The sequence below is a fragment of the Chiloscyllium plagiosum genome, unplaced genomic scaffold (genome assembly GCF_037043375.1).
Source record: "Chiloscyllium plagiosum isolate Xiang-an unplaced genomic scaffold, Cpla_swu_hap1 HiC_scaffold_25, whole genome shotgun sequence".
In the NCBI taxonomy this organism is placed as follows: Eukaryota; Metazoa; Chordata; class Chondrichthyes; order Orectolobiformes; family Hemiscylliidae; genus Chiloscyllium; species Chiloscyllium plagiosum.
Window position 1 is genome coordinate 10,928,880 of NW_028270163.1, and position 16,906 is coordinate 10,945,785.

At 46.5% G+C, this 16,906-nt stretch overlaps 1 protein-coding gene across 9 annotated transcripts in view; it reads left to right on the forward strand.

Annotated features, from left to right (window-relative positions):
* Positions 1 to 5,938: 5,938 nt before the first annotated feature.
* LOC122562016 (protein NATD1-like) overlaps positions 5,939 to 16,906 on the forward strand; it is a 30,174-nt gene continuing 19,206 nt past the window's right edge. For 5 of the 9 annotated variants that reach the window (XR_006315187.2, XR_006315188.2, XM_043714415.2 and 2 more), the window contains exons 1-2: positions 5,939 to 6,222; positions 8,029 to 8,091. Coding sequence is in view for 3 of the 9 variants with exons in the window: in XM_043714415.2 (XP_043570350.2) it covers positions 6,084 to 6,222; positions 8,029 to 8,091 (202 nt within the window). In the remaining 6 variants the exon portion in view is untranslated. Of the gene's footprint in view, positions 6,223 to 6,275; positions 7,123 to 8,028; positions 8,092 to 16,906 lie in introns of those variants that run through there. The other 4 variants (XR_015761369.1, XR_006315190.2, XR_015761368.1 and 1 more) reach the window with 4 other exon arrangements.

The window sequence follows — 16,906 nt, forward strand, 5'->3', positions numbered from 1 at the left end:
TGTGTTGGGGGGTGACAAGTTTGGCTTGAGGATGAGATTAGGGTAATCTGGGGAGTTTGGACTGAATTGAGGAGGAGACTCAGTTTTGAATGAAAGGTGTGATTTAGGTTTGGTTGGATTCTGGTCGAGGGAGGAGACGGGGCCGAGTTTGGGGGAAAGGGATTGGTGTGAGTTGCGTGGTGGGGTGGCAGGGAAGCAGGTTGGACTGAGTTGGGAGGGTTTGGGTTGAAGGAGGAGATTGAGCTAGCTTGGGAGGTGTATTGGGCTTTGGGCAGAATGAGCTGGGATAGTGACACTGTGGGCAATAGGAGATACTGGGTGGGGACGGTGACACTGAGAGCAGTCAGAGATACTGGGTGGGGATGGTGACACTGAGAGTGGTCAGAGATACTGGGTGAGGACTGACAAACAGAGCAGTTGGAGATACTGGGTGGGGACGGTGACACTGAGAGCAGTCGGAGATACTGGGTGGGGACAGTGAGGCTGGGGGCAGTTGGAGATACTAGGAAGGAACAGACACACTGAGAGCAGTCGGAGATACTGGGTGGGGACGTGACACTGAGAGCAGTCAGAGATACTGGGTGGAGACGGTGAGGCTGGGGGCAGTCGGAGATACTGGGTGGGGACGGTGACACTGAGAGCAGTCAGAGATACAGGGTGGGGACAGTGAGGCTGGGGGCAGTTGGAGATAATGAGTGGGGACGGACACACTGAGAGCAGTTGGGGATACTGGGAGGGGACGGTGACACTGACAGCAGTTGGAGATACTGGGTGGGGATGGACACAGAGCAGTTGGAGATACTGAGTGGGGACGGACACACTGAGAGCAGTCGGAGGTACTGGGTGGGGACGGTGAGGCTGGGGGCAGTTGGAGATACTGGGTGGGGACGGTGAGGCTGGGGGCAGTTGGAGATACTGGGAGGGGACGGACACACAGAGCAGTTGGAGATATTGGGTGGGGATGGTGAGGCTGGGGGCAGTTGGAGATAATGAATGGGGACAGACACACTGAGAGCAGTCGGAAATTCTGGGTGGGGACGGTGAGGCTGGGGGCAGTTGGAGATAATGAGTGGGTACGGTGAGGCTGGGGGCAGTTGGAGATACTGGGTGGGGACTGTCAGGCTGGGGGCAGTTGGAGATACTGGGTGGGGATGGTGAGACTGGGGGCAGTTGGTACAGTGGGTGGGACCGTGACACTGGGGGCAATTGGGGACACTGAGCTGAGATGGTGATATGGAAATTAATTTGGCAATTGTCTAACTGAATTAATGGAGCAATGCATGGATTCATGTGACAGATGAGCTAATGCTGAAGATAATAGTTTGCACAATATGATAGGCTAGTCAAATCACGTGATAGATGAGCTAATGCTAAAGACAATGGGGGTGTAGTGTGATAAGGTTATGTGTAAAGTAGAAGACCACTGTGGCAGAAGATGATTAGTTTAGAAAGACAATATGAGTTAATATGATTGGTTATGCTAATAACACCAGGTAAGCACAAGTACTAGAGGGGTATAAAAATATCGAGCCCCAAAATATTGCCATTTTCTAATTCTCACAGGTTTGGTTTGCAAAGTTTAACTTAGTGAAGAATTTTCTGTGTCTCCTGATGATTCTCACAGAACATCGGGTACAAACTCTTCATAACAGTGACACTGAGAGCAGTAGGGGATGGGGGGTACAGCGACCGGTGACACTGGGGGCAGTAAGGGATACCGGGTGGGGACAGCGACAGTGGGGACGGTCGGGGATACCGGGCAGGGACGGTGACACTGGGGGCGGTTGGGGACACTGAGCTGGGACGGTGACACGCAGGGCAGTAAGATAGTCAGAGAGATATACAGCACGGAAACAGATCCTTTGGTCCAACTTATCCCAACCCAATGTAGTCATGATTTTATAAACCTCTATCAGATCACCCTTCGGCCTCCAACACTCCAGGGAAAAACAGCCCTAGCCTATTCAAACTCTCCCTATGGCTCAAATTCTCCAACACTGGCAATATCCTCGTAATTCTTTTCTGAACCCTTTCACATTTCACAACATCTTTCCGATAGGACAACTACCAGAACTGCACGCAATATTCCAACAGTGGCCTAACCAATGTCCTATACAGCTGCAACATGACCTCCCACCTCCTGTACTCAAATACTCTGACCAATAAAGGAAAGCATACCAAACACATTCTTCACTATCCTATCAACCTGCAGTAAACTCTCAAGGAGTTAAAAAACCTGCACTCCAAGGTCTCTGTTCAGCAACACTCCCAAGGACCTTACTGTTAAGTATAATAATCAGGGCAGGACTTGCTTTTCCAAAATACCGCACATCACATTTATCTAAATTAAACTCCATCTGCCACTCCTCAGCCCATTGACCTTCTGATCAAGATCCCATTGTAATCTGAGGTAACCTTCTTTGCTGTCCATTACACCTCCAATTTTAGTTTCATCTACAAACTTACTAACTATACGTCTTATGTTCACATCCAAATCATTTACAAAAATGACAAAACGTAGTGGACCCAGCACCGATCTTTGTGGCACTCCACTGGTCACAGGCCTCCAGTCTGAAAAACAACCCTCCTCCACCACCACCCTCTATCTTGTACTTTTGAGCCAGTTCTGTATCCAAATGGCTAGTTCTCCCTCTATTCCATGAGACCAACCTCGCTAACCAGTCTCCCAACTTTGTCGAACTTCCCAACTTCAACTTTGTCGAACGCCTTACTGAAGTCCATACAGATCATGTCTACCGCTTTGCCCTCACAATCCTCTTTGTTACTTGTTCAAAAAACTCAATCAAGTTTGTGAGGCATGATTTCCCACACACAAAGCCATGTTGACTATCCCTAATCAGTCCTTGCCTTTCCAAATACATGTCCATCCTGTCCCTCAGGGTTCCCTCCAACAACGTGCCCAACACCGACGTCAGGCTCACTGGTCTATAGTTCCCTGGCTTGTCCTTACCACCTTTCTTAAACAGTGGTACCACGTTAGCCAACCTCCAGTCCTCCGGCACCTCGCCTGTGAGTATCGATGATACAAATATCTCAGCAAGGGATGCAGCAATCACTTCCCTAGCTTCGCACAGAGTTCTAGGGTAACCTGATCAGATCCTGTGAATTTAACCACTTTTATACAAAATACTCATTTAGTATCTCCCCCATTTCCTGCAGCTCCACACAAAGGAGCTGATTTTTGAGGGGCCCTTTTGTCTCCCTAGTTACTCTTTTGCCCTTAAATGTATTTGTAAAACACCTTTGGATTCTCCTTAACTATATTTGCCATAATTATCTCATGTCTCCTTTTTGCCCTCCTGATTTCCCTCTTAAGTACATTCCTACTGCCTTTATACTCTTCTAAGGATTCACTCAATCTATCCTGTCTATACCTGACATATCCTTCCTTCTTTTTCCTAACCAAACCCTGAATTTCTTTAGTCATCCAGCATTCCGTATACCTACCAGCCCTTTTTCACCCTAACAGGAATATATGGTGACACTGGGTGAGGATGGTGACACTGGAGGCAGTTAAGCTGGGACTGTGACACTGGGGGTAGTTGTGGATACTGGGCAGGGACAGTGACAAAGGGGGCAGTTGGGGATACTGAGGACACTGGAGGCAGTTAGGGACAGTGACATGGGGGACACTTGTGGATACTGGACAGGTGATGGTGACACTGGGGGCAGTTGGGAACCATGGGCAGGGTGATGGTACCACTGAGGACCATGGGCGGGTGATGGTGTCACTGGGGGCAGTTGGGGACCAGGGGCAGGTGATGGTGACACTGGGGGCGGTTGGGGACCACGGGCGGGTGATGGTGACACTGGGGGTGGTTGGAGACCACGGGCGGGTGATGGAGACACTGGGGCCGGTTGGGGACCACGGGCGGGTGATGGAGACACTGGGGGTGGTTGGAGACCACGGGCGGTTGATGGTGACATTGGGGGCGGTTGGGGACCACGGGCGGTTGATGGTGACACTGGGGGCGGTTGGGGACCACGGGCGGTTGATGGTGACACCGGGGGTGGTTGGAGACCACGGGCGGTTGATGGTGACATTGGGGGCGGTTGGGGACCACGGGCGGTTGATGGTGACACTGGGGGCGGTTGGGGACCACTGGCGGGTGATGGTGTCACTGGGGGCGGTTGGGGACCACTGGCGGGTGATGGTGTCACTGGGGGCGGTTGGGGACCACTGGCGGGTGATGGTGACACTGGGGGCGGTTGGGGACCACTGGCGGGTGATGGTGTCACTGGGGGCGGTTGGGGACCACTGGCGGGTGATGGTGTCACTGGGGGCGGTTGGGGACCATTGGCGGGTGATGGTGACACTGGGGGCGGTTGGGGACCACTGGCGGGTGATGGTGTCACTGGGGGCGGTTGGGGACCACTGGCGGGTGATGGTGTCACTGGGGGCGGTTGGGGACCATTGGCGGGTGATGGTGTCACTGGGGGCGGTTGGGGACCATTGGCGGGTGATGGTGTCACTGGGGGCGGTTGGGGACCACGGGCGGGTGATGGTGTCACTGGGGGCGGTTGGGGACCATTGGCGGGTGATGGTGACACTGGGGGCGGTTGGGGACCACTGGCGGGTGATGGTGTCACTGGGGGCGGTTGGGGACCACGGGCGGGTGATGGTGTCACTGGGGGCGGTTGGGGACCACTGGCGGGTGATGGTGTCACTGGGGGCGGTTGGGGACCATTGGCGGGTGATGGTGACACTGGGGGCGGTTGGGGACCACTGGCGGGTGATGGTGTCACTGGGGGCGGTTGGGGACCACGGGCGGGTGATGGTGTCACTGGGGGCGGTTGGGGACCATTGGCGGGTGATGGTGACACTGGGGGCGGTTGGGGACCACGGGCGGGTGATGGTGTCACTGGGGGCGGTTGGGGACCACGGGCGGGTGATGGTGTCACTGGGGGCGGTTGGGGACCATTGGCGGGTGATGGTGACACTGGGGGCGGTTGGGGACCATTGGCGGGTGATGGTGTCACTGGGGGCGGTTGGGGACCATTGGTGGGTGATGGTGTCACTGGGGGCGGTTGGGGACCAGGGGCGGATGATGGTGTCACTGGGGGCGGTTGGGGACCAGGGGCGGGTGATGGTGTCACTGGGGGCGGTTGGGGACCATTGGCGGGTGATGGTGTCACTGGGGGCAGTTGGGGACCATTGGCGGGTGATGGTGACACTGGGGGCGGTTGGGGACCACGGGCGGGTGATGGTGTCACTGGGGGCGGTTGGGGACCACGGGCGGGTGATGGTGTCACTGGGGGCGGTTGGGGACCACGGGCGGGTGATGGTGTCACTGGGGGCGGTTGGGGACCAGGGGCGGGTGATGGTGACACTGGGGGCGGTTGGGGACCAGGGGCGGGTGATGGTGTCACTGGGGGCGGTTGGGGACCATTGGCGGGTGATGGTGTCACTGGGGGCGGTTGGGGACCAGGGGCGGGTGATGGTGTCACTGGGGGCGGTTGGGGACCAGGGGCGGGTGATGGTGTCACTGGGGGCGGTTGGGGACCAGGGGCGGGTGATGGTGTCACTGGGGGCGGTTGGGGACCACTGGCGGGTGATGGTGTCACTGGGGGCGGTTGGGGACCAGGGGCGGGTGATGGTGACACTGGGGGCGGTTGGGGACCATTGGCGGGTGATGGTGTCACTGGGGGCGGTTGGGGACCATTGGCGGGTGATGGTGACACTGGGGGCGGTTGGGGACCAGGGGTGGGTGATGGTGACACTGGGGGCGGTTGGGGACCAGGGGTGGGTGATGGTGACACTGGGGGCGGTTGGGGACCACTGGCGGGTGATGGTGTCACTGGGGGCGGTTGGGGACCACTGGCGGGTGATGGTGTCACTGGGGGCGGTTGGGGACCAGGGGCGGGTGATGGTGTCACTGGGGGCGGTTGGGGACCAGGGGCGGGTGATGGTGTCACTGGGGGCGGTTGGGGACCAGGGGCGGGTGATGGTGTCACTGGGGGCAGGTGGCGCCCTCTTGCCGCAATTACCGAGCGCTCCCACAAGGGGCACCACGTGCCGGCAGAACGCCGCCTCGCGCGGTGGAAAGTTCTAGGCGGCGGCGATGTCCGGGAGGTCGCTGTTAAAACACTGGCCGGTTATGTCCAAGAGTATCTCCCGCCCAGGGACAAGCGCGTCCACTTCCACTCATCCAACTATCAAACATGACCGGGCAAACCATCAGTTCTCTATTAAGTTGGACGGTAAGTAAGATAAACAGAAGGAACCTCCGAACACGAGGCAGCAGCGAGGACACTGTACGCCTCCGGCTGTAATCCTTCCATCGACCTGGGCCGGGGCCCCAGCCACCCTACCCCGGAGCCTGAATATATCATAAAGAGTCTACTGCGCAAACTCCAGCGGCCTTCCGACAAGAATGACGGCAATGCGCATGCGCCTGTTTTCACTATTCAATTTATTGTGCTGGTCTCAATCTTTCCTGAGTTGTCATTCGTTCGGAAGCATTTCTAGAACCTTGTGGGGTTTTCATAGAATCCTTACAGTATGGAAACAGGCCATTTGGCCTAACAAGTCTACACTGACCCTCCGAAGAGTATCCCACCCAAACCCATCCTCTATTTGATTACATTTCCCATGACTAGTTCACTCACTTACACATCTCTGAACACTCTGGGCAATTTAGCACGGCCAGTTCACCTAACCTGCACATCTTTGGACTTTGTTCTCAGCAACACATTTTTGTTGTGCAAACATTTTCTTCTTACTGCAGGCCTAATTAACACAATTTACAAGCAAATGTGTGCAGAAACAATTCTGGCAGTTGTAACTGACACACCTGTGTAACTTAACTTACTAATATGTGTGTGGATTTATTGTATACTTTAGAAGCATGGTTGAAAGAGCATTGTGTCTAATGGACATTGATTGTGAAATAATTACCTCCTGGATACCTTTTTCCAACAACAAGTGCAAAAAAGCAAATTTGGACAAGGATCTCAATTGAATCAATGCAGCAAGTTCAAGACAAGGTTCCATGACAAGGATTCTGCCACGTTTATGAGACTGCTATCATAAACCATAATCATTGAAGTACTGGCATAGAAGAAGCTATTGGGGAGCGACAGATATGGGTTGTCTTAAGAGTGAGTATTTTTCCTATTATACTATGCTTCCCTATGTGTTGTACTGTATAAATTCAACATTAAATTGAGGACAGATTTCAAAACCTTGGCTTGTGTTCCCTTCAACACAGAAATTGGGCGGCACGGTGGCACAGTGGTTAGCACTGCTGCCTCACAGCGCCGGAGACCCGGGTTCAACTCCCGCCTCAGGCGACTGACTGTGTGGAGTTTGCACGTTCTCCCCGTGTCTGCGTGGGTTTCCTCCGGGTGCTCCGGTTTCCTCCCACAGTCACAAAGATGTGCAGGTCAGGTGAATTGGCCATGCTAAATTGCCCGTAGTGTTAGGTAAGGGGTAAATGTAGGGGTGTGGGTGGGTTGCGCTTCGGCGGGTCGGTGTGGACTTGTTGGGCCGAAGGGCCTGTTTCCACACTGTAATGTAATCTAATCTAAAAAAAATTGAGGGATGATCTGATCTAGATGTTTAAAATGTGAAAAGGCTCCAACAGAAACTATCCCTGCTGATGGGCGAAGGGAATCAAGATTGAGATATCACAATCTTAAAATAGGGTTAAGGTATAGAGCAACTAAATTAGGAAACACTCTTCCAGTAAAAGAATAATAGAATTTTGGAATTCTTTTCTGCCCACTTCCCCAACCACCAAAAGGCTGTGAGTTCAGGTTCATTTGGAACTTTCAGTACTGAAAGTAAGAGTTTTCTTTTTATGATCAGGATATGGATGGGGTTGATATGGGTTGAACAGCCATGAAAGGCTATTTGGCTTTTGTGCCTAAGTTCCAAAGTATTATTGGACGAGTTGGAATCTCAGTTCTCTTCACAGAAATTCCTCCTATTTTGTGTATGACACTGGATTCCAACATAATTGCCTCTTGAGTAACTCAATCTATATTCTTGTTTGTTTTCCACAGACGATCAGAACTGTTCACACCATTGCATCAGAAGGTACTCACAAGCTGCCTCTACTATACCAGGTACTTGTACAAAGACCAAATCACCAGAACAGCACATCAACATCGGCTAATATTTCACTCTTTTGCCACTATAATGTGCCATTTGATGAGCCCTAGATGTACTGCGGATGAATGCCACAAAGTTGATCCAGAGGAAGGAGATGTAAAGAATGGAAATGCTGAAATAAAAACAGAAAATGCTGGAAAACCTGGTAGCATCATGAAAAGAGAAACGTTTAACTTTCCATTTTCATGACCTTTCATTACAATAGGTTGGACTTGAGACAATTGAGTGCAGCAAGTTCATAGGATGGCAGGTTGGAATGAATGATGGAAGCAGTGAGATCAAGACGGTTACTGAGAACTGAAAAGATCAAGACCAGGAAGGAGGGTGGTGTCCAGTTGGTGTGAGACTACTAGAAATGAGTGAATGTGCCCATGCTGCAGTAGGAGAAAACTTGTAGGCCAAAGGGATCAGGAATTTGGCTGAAGAACTCTGTCTATTCATTGTTCTGGGGAGGAAAGGGACAAAGCTGAGTCTTTTACTGAGGATTGATCATTGAAGGTCAGAAAGAGGAATAGGGTTGGAGACTATCATTAATACATGGCAAGAGGTAACAATAGAAGATGTGATGAAGCCAATGTGAAGTGAGGGGAATGAGAGACCTGAAGGTGTCTTGGTAGCCATGAGTTGTTGGAGCTAGTAACTAAGGAAGATAAAAAGATTTTTAAGGCATTGGTGTTATGATCTTGGTTAAAAGCAGTAACCTTTTAAAAAGAAGAAATGCAAAAATATGAAATGCTTTTACCGAAGAAGTGAAGCCATGAAATTCTGTGGTTTAAAACAAAAATCAAACATTAAATACTGGTTTATGGGACCACCTGTACTGAAATCCAGAATCAATATATGTTAAGCATGAATTAATATGAAAATTGTGGTTGGTTATAAACTATAAATTATGGTAGATACAACTAAGACAGAGCTTAAGCATTGGCTTGGCAATCTACTTAGCATATATTCCATCAATCTCCTTCGCTTTTAAAATTTTGTATTGCTCTGAAACAATTTCATCACCTCTTCTTCCAGGGTGCAGTGTAGTCTTCTGGCAATACCCGTGCATAATTTAACTAAGATTTGTGTGCATCGTCCACAGCAAAAACGGCACGTGTCAGCAGCATCTCCTCAATTCCACTTTGCCGTAATTATCTGGATGATGTAGATCCCTTAATATTATGTTCAAGTATCAGGAAAAAAAAACGATAGCAATAATATATTTGCCAATTCTCAGTTTCTGGATCTGGTATCCTTTTGCACAGATATTAGGATTATCATCTCAGCTTTGCTGGCTCATGTTCTTTAATATAGTTTCAACCAATTTCAATCTTTGCAGGAGTTTTGGTTTCCAATCTCAGTCTTAGTCTTCCATTCCTTAGAAAATAGGAGGAATCAGTTTATTTCCTTGGTTTTCATTTCTCATTTAGTTTTGAAACTGCAAGTTCCATTGCATTGGATGAAATGAAGCTGTGAATCAGGAAAGCTTTGAGATAGTGAGTTGATACGACTGAAGAGAGACATTGAGAGAGCATGCATGTGGCACTGAATATGAATCTTGCAATATGGGAAGAACAGTGGTTTGAGGAAAGTGTATGTCTCAGAAATACCTATAATCATGGGTGGACTCAAAACATGTCGGGTAGAATTTTGGTTGGAATCCAAGTGGAATAACTCTGAGCTGAAGACCGTTGCTGAGGAAGATGTAGCTCTAAAGTGATGTTTGGTGGAGACGCAATCAAACAAAAGAAGGTCAATTTAAAATAATGAAAAAGTGAATGTGATAAGAGGGATCCCTTTGAAGAAATAATGAATGGAACTTTTTTTAATGTGGATGTTCCTGGAAGAAATGTTGTGCTGAATTAAGCACTAACACAAAAGCAAAATACTAAAGGTGAAAATTGAAATTGAATCATGAAATGCAGGTCTAGCAGGATCTGTGGACAAAGAAACAATTAACCTTTTCTGAAAGCAAGTGAATGAATGTGGTCCTTTTTAAAGGTATGTAAAATACTAAATGGAGTGCAGGTTAATTATAGGGCACCATTTTAAGTTAAATTATAATTTTATTCCCTGCCTTCCTATGTGTTTGAAGGTGACCAGCACTCGTTTCACAGAGAATGATAGAGGTGAAGGGTAGCCTGCTTGCTGTTGAATCTGGTGGGGGCCCCTAAGTGGGCCTCATCTTGACCATGCTGCTAATTTGTTTGTTTCAATAGAGGTAGCTTTTATCTATGGCCAAGTGGGTAACCTTTCATCTTTTGATGGATATGCTGGTGTCCACCAAGAAGTGGATATCCCTCTAATTGGTTGTGATGTTATGAGCATATATAATTCATCAAGAATTCACTAGATTTTGAGAGTGGATACCATCAGTTGTTATGGAAGAATTGTCTGACTAATCTTTGGTATTTTGTGTGAAACACCAGTTTAGACCGACCACCGACTGCAGAAAAGCATAAATCGCCATTGGGTGATGATGTCTTTCAGGAGGCTAATGAAGAGTTAGAACCAAATAAAGGAAGTGAAATTCGTGGGACTGTTTTCAAACTGCAAGTCATGAAGAACTAGTGTTTTATCCAGCATGTAACAGACCTGATATGCCTGTAGTATTGACAAAAGGCAGGTTACCTTTGTCTTCAATGCCCATAATGTGCTAGACAATGGTTGTCTGCTAAACACTGCACTTGACACTGTGCAACAGCTTGGAAGCTATACTGCAATGTAGTTATATTGATGTTCTGCATATCTCAGCTGTATGATGACTGCACACAATACTTAAAAGAATTGTGCGTTTAAAGAAACAATGGAGTTTTAAAGGGAACATTAATAGTTCTAGCCAAGTGCCTGTTGTGGAAATTTCAATAATTCAAATACTAACCAGAATGCTGCATAATACTGTGAATTGGTGCAGGATTTGACATTTAAGACTGCGTGTGGTGCAGAAAAGCATAGCCAATTATAGAAATTTCTCATGTAAGATTATCAGTCCATTCTTGAAAATCGTGACTTTAATAATCGATGCCTGTAGGATTCTATGTTAAAACTGCAGTTGGGTTCCTTTAGAAATCAGGCAGAAGGTTAATATGCTATACAACAAATAATCAGGAAAGCAAGGGGAATTAAATGCAAGAGTAGGGAGATCAGATTTGAGTTTTACAGGGGATTGGTGAGACCACATCTGGAGTATTGCATACAGCACAGCTCCCTGTAGATATGGAAGGATGTTAACGCGTTGGAAATATTTCAGTGAGGGTTTACCAGACTGAGTCCTGGAAGATGTGGATTGTCGTGTGATGAAAGGTGAAACAGGGTTAGGGCTGTATCCTGTGGTGTTTAGAAGCACATGGGATCCTGAGGGGACTTGAATGTGCAGATACCAAAGGAATGTTTCCTCTTGTGAGAGAATCTAAAAGTAGGGGTCATAGTTTTAAAATAAGGGGTTGCCCATTTTAAAACCGAGATAAGGAAACATTTTTCTCTCTCCAAAAGGTTGTGTGTCTTCTTTGCCTCAAAAGATATTGGATGCTGAAACTTTGAATTTTTTAAGGCAGAGGTAGATTCTTGATTAGCATAAGGATGAATGATTATCAGAAATACGCAGGAATCTAAGGTTGAGATTAAGTTCAGATCAACAATGATCTTGAACGGCGGAGGTGACTCAAAGATCCAAGTGGCCTACCCTTTATTCCTTGTTTGTAAAACAGATATACAGGGTGAAGTATAGTGCTATATATGTGCAGTATTGTGCATTCCTGGATAAGAACTTGAAAAGTAAAATAAAACATTACTTTTCAACAAAATATTGCATGAATTCAAATGAGATAAAACTGAAGTTTCTCACTTCGTAGGTACTCCCTTGTATTCCTGCTCCAACTCCAGTTTGATGGGTTTTTGAAATGGGTGATAAGTCCAGTGCAAAATCTTCAGTGTGTATGTCAGGCATTTGTTGCTTGAATATTCAGTTAGATGAATTGTTTTGAAGTTTTTTCATTTGCCTCTGCATTTTACTGATGAAGTCTATGTTTGATACCTCCCCGAACGAACCTTCTTCTATTTTGGTCAGTCACCATGTGTTGGCGGAAATAATTGATCCAGGAAGAAACATCTCAAGTATATGTTGAAATAATTTCGGCGAAGGTGCCTTTGAGTGATTAGTGTTTCAATAATATACTCTGTCACTGGTTTTAAAATAATCCCTCTATCTCACCTGTAGTAGAGTTGCACAGGGCAAGAACTGGGGCTCAAATAAATCAGAATGTTGCAGAATCTACTCATGAAGAGTAATCATTCCATCTAGTATTTCAAATAAACAAGGGACATGAAACGCAAATTTACCTGTGTACTGTCTGCAAGAAAATGCTTTGTGTGTGTGTCTCTCTCTCTCTCTCTCTCTCTCTCTCTTTCATCTCTTTAAAGTGGCTCATCTTCTGCACCAGATATACCTCAGGCTCCATTAGCTTGTACAGTCAAGAAATGGGTCGTCATAGAAATGAACAATCCAGATTTCAACTTGTCACGTAAAAAAAATCACTTTTAGTAAGTGTACACATTTTTCGCACATTAACTTGAGTTCTTCTAAAACTCAATCATGAATACTTCACCAGGAGAAAGTGAGGACTGCAGATGCTGGAGAGACGAAGGGCTTATGCGCGAAACATCAATTCTTCTGCTCCTCAGATGCTGCCTGACCTGCTGTGCTTTTCCAGCACAACACTCTTGACCATGAACACTTCAAGTGCTTCACCCAGGACTAATTTAGAATAGCACGAATAGGGTCACATGACTATATGAAACAATGACATAAAACAACATGAACCAACAAGGTGCAATGATGTGATGAGGAAGTGAAACAGCAGCAAATTCGAATTGGGTGCGTAACTTATTTATTCCAGTCCAAACACTGCATGCTTTTAAAATGAATTTTCCACGTTGTCAGGCAGTTGTTAATATTATAGCTGTATTGGAACAGCTCGCCTAGGGGTGTGGCAAGTTCTGGAGAATAAGATTTTGGTACTATTGCAGGAATGGTGTCAGGGCCCATAGCCTTTGCAGTGTCCAGTGCTTTCCAACTGTTTCTTGGTATCATGTGGAGTGAATCAAATTGGCTGAAGATGGTATCTGTGATGCGAGAGACTACTGGAGGAGACTGAGATGGATCATCCACTCAGCTCTTTTGGCTGAAAATTGTTATGAATGCTTCAACCATATCTTGGCTCTTCCATTATTGAGGATGACAATATTTGAGGAGCCTTTTCCCCCAATGGGTTGTTTAACTGTCTACCGCCATTCACAACAGGATTAAATTAGATTAGATTACATTACAGTGTGGAAACAGGCCCTTCGGCCCAACAAGTCCACATCGACCCGCCGAAGCGCAACCCACCCATACCCCTATATTTACCCATTACCTAACTCTACGGGCAATTTAACATGGTCAATTCACCTAACCTGCACATATTTGGATTGTGGGAGGAAACCGGAGCACCCGGAGGAAACCCACGCAGACACGGGGAGAATGTGCAAACTCCACACAGTCAGTCGCCTGAGGTGGGAATTGAACCCGGGTCTCAGGCGCTGTGAGGCAGCAGTGCTAACCACTGTGCCACCGTGCCGCCCACGCGGATGTGACAGGACTGCAGAGCTTAGATCTGATCTGTTGGTTGTGGCATGGCTTATGCTGTTTGGTAATCAAGTAGTCCTTTATTTTTGTTTTGGTAGGTTCACTAGGTTGATAGTTTGTGTAGGAAGCCTGGTACTGCTCCTGGTATGCCCTGCTGAACTTTCCATTGAGAGGTTGATCCTCCTGACTTGACAGCAATGGTTGAGTCAGGATGTGCTGGGCCATGAGGTTGCAGATTGTGTTGGCGTACAATTCTGCTGTTGTTGATGGTCCACAGCACCTGATGGAACGCCTGGTCTTGAGTTGCTAGATCTTTTCAAAGTCTGTACCTCACTGTGAAGATGGTACTTCATCTCAACAAAGACTGTGTGGTGGTTGCTCTTACTGAATTTTCATACAGACCTCTGCAGCAGCCAGATTGGTGAGGATGAGGCCGAGTCTGTTTTTCTATCTTGTTGGTTCCCTCAACACCTGCTGCAGATACAGTCTAGCAGCTAAGTCCTTTAGGACCTGACCAGCTCAGTCAGTATTGCTGCTTGGTAGTGTACACTGAAACCCCCCAGAATATATTCTGCACCCTTACCACCCTCAGTACTTCCACCAAGTGTCACTCAATATGGAGGGCTTTTGATTCATACTGAGGGATTTCAGTGCGTGGTATTCATCAAAAAGTTTCTTTTGCATGTTTAACCTGACACCATGAGATGTCATGGGGTCCAAATTCAATGTTGAGGACTCCCAAGGCAACTGGACTTGACTGGATTTAAAGACACTTTTATTGCGAAAGTTCTTCCATGCACATACCAGAAATTTCTCACCTTTCTTACCTTTGGCAATGTCTTTAACCCTGTCTCTAATGGGATAATTAAAGTCTCCTAGTATTACTGCTCTATCTTTGGAATGTATATTTGAAACTTGTTGGCAAATTTATTCACCTATGTACTTTTAAATGCTGGTATAGCCTGTATAATAACTTCCCCCCTCAGATTTTTAGTCTTAAACAAAATAGATTAATCCTAAAGTCATGTTGTATCCGGATTTAGTACTTGGTAGCCATGACTACTATGAATGTATTTATGACCTTGTTTGGGCTATGGTTCTGTTAATATAACCATATGACAATGTGTGCTTCTAACCCACTAACCTTATTAGTTCCATTTGATGTATACACAATTTAGGACCTCTTTACCATTATTATTTTCCTCAATATGACCCCTCTTTTAGGATATTTCCTAATTTAATGTTGTTTATATCTTTCTGTATTCGTCCCTGCTATTTTCACCTGCCAGATTCCTTCATAACCCCCATGTTTGGTAATTCTGAATATATATTTGTTACATTTTTCTATCCTTCTGACTCAAGATTATTAAAAAGGCTTCATGAGCAAGAACCAATATTTCTTCTCCCGCTCTTTCTCTTAAAGTAATACAGCATGGAAACAGATCCTTCGGTCCAATTAGGCTATACTTACCATGTTCTTAAACTAAACTAGTCCCACTTGCCTGCATTTGGCCCATATCCCTCAACGCTTCCTATTCATGTACTTACATCCCACCACTTCCTCTGGCAGTTCATTCCACACACCAACTACCCTGCTTTTTTAAAAAAGTTGCCCTTTATGTCCTTTTTCAAACTTACTCCACTGTCCTTTTAAAAATGTGCCCCCTAGTTTTGAACTCCCACACCCTAGTGAAAAGACCCTTGCTATGCATCTTATCTATGCACCTCATGATTTTAAAAATCTTTATAAGGTCAGCCCTCAACTTCCTATGCTCCAGTGAAAAAGTCCCAGTCTGTCCACCCTATTTTATACCTAAAGCTCTCCATTCCCGACAACATCCTGGTAGATCTATTCACCCTCTCCAATTATTAATATATATCCTGTCGCAGGGCACCAAGAGCTGTACGTAGTACTCTGGAAGAGGCCTCACCATTGTCCTGTACAACCTCAGCATGACATCCCAGCTCCTATACACACAGATCTGAGCAATAAAGCTAACCCGGGCTCGATTCCTGCCTCGGGCGACTGTGTGGAGTTTGCACATTCTCCCTATGTCTGCGTGGGTCTCCTCTGGGTATTCCGGTTTCCTCCCACAGTCCAAAGATGTGCTGGCTTGGTGAATTGGCCATGCTAAATTGTCCATAGTGTCCAGGCGTGTGTAGGCTAGTTGCTTTAGTCAGGGGAAATGTTGAGTAATAGGGGATTGGGGTTGGGTGGGATACTGTTTGGACGGTCAGTGTGGACTTGGGCTAATGGCATGTTTGCACACTATAAATCTATGCTAACTGCCTTCTTAACCACCTGTCTACTTATTATGTACCTGAACACCTAGGTCTCTTTGTTCTGCAACACTATCCAGTGCCCTAAAATTAATTGACTAAGTCCTACCTTTGTTTGTTTTACCAAAATTCAATATCTCACATTTATCCAAATTAAACTCCATCTGCCACTCCTCAGCCCATTGAACCAATTGATCAAGATCTCTTTGTAACCTTGGTTCTCCACATTCATGCTAATATTTAACTTTGTCATTGGCATTCAAACTGTAATTAAAGTTAGCGAACAACTGATAAGACTGTCCAACTTATTGCTGATGTTAAGCCATTTAAAAAAGTAAGCTTACAAAATGCACATTATTGGTTGTTTGGGAATTATTTTGAAATGTACTTCACATTTTATACATATAATAGAGAACAGTTGATGGGAAGCAAAGTTTTGTGATGTGACAGTTTTATGCTAAAAATAAACCTTACGTCACTAACTAGAATTCAGTTTGCTTCTGACCAACACCAATGCAATAAAATGCATATAAATGGATCAACACAGAATTCCCAGCAACGACTTCCCTTCCTGCCACTTCAATGCTGGAGACCTCAATAATCTATCCATCATCACCCTTTTGTACATTACCTTGAGATGCTGCTGTTTGGTGACCCCTGAATATGCCCTCTTCTAGCTTTCACTGCTTGCTTAAATCCTTAAATCTATAGCTCTGCAATTTCCTCTAGTGTTAACCTCAAACCACCCAAGCATGCATGCGATCTCTCTGCTCCTTTGATTCTGACCTTCTGCATTCACCAATATTTCAGCAACTGGTGGCCATGCCTTTATTCTATTTAAATACAATGGTATCATTTTTTATATACAAGTCTTTTGCGAT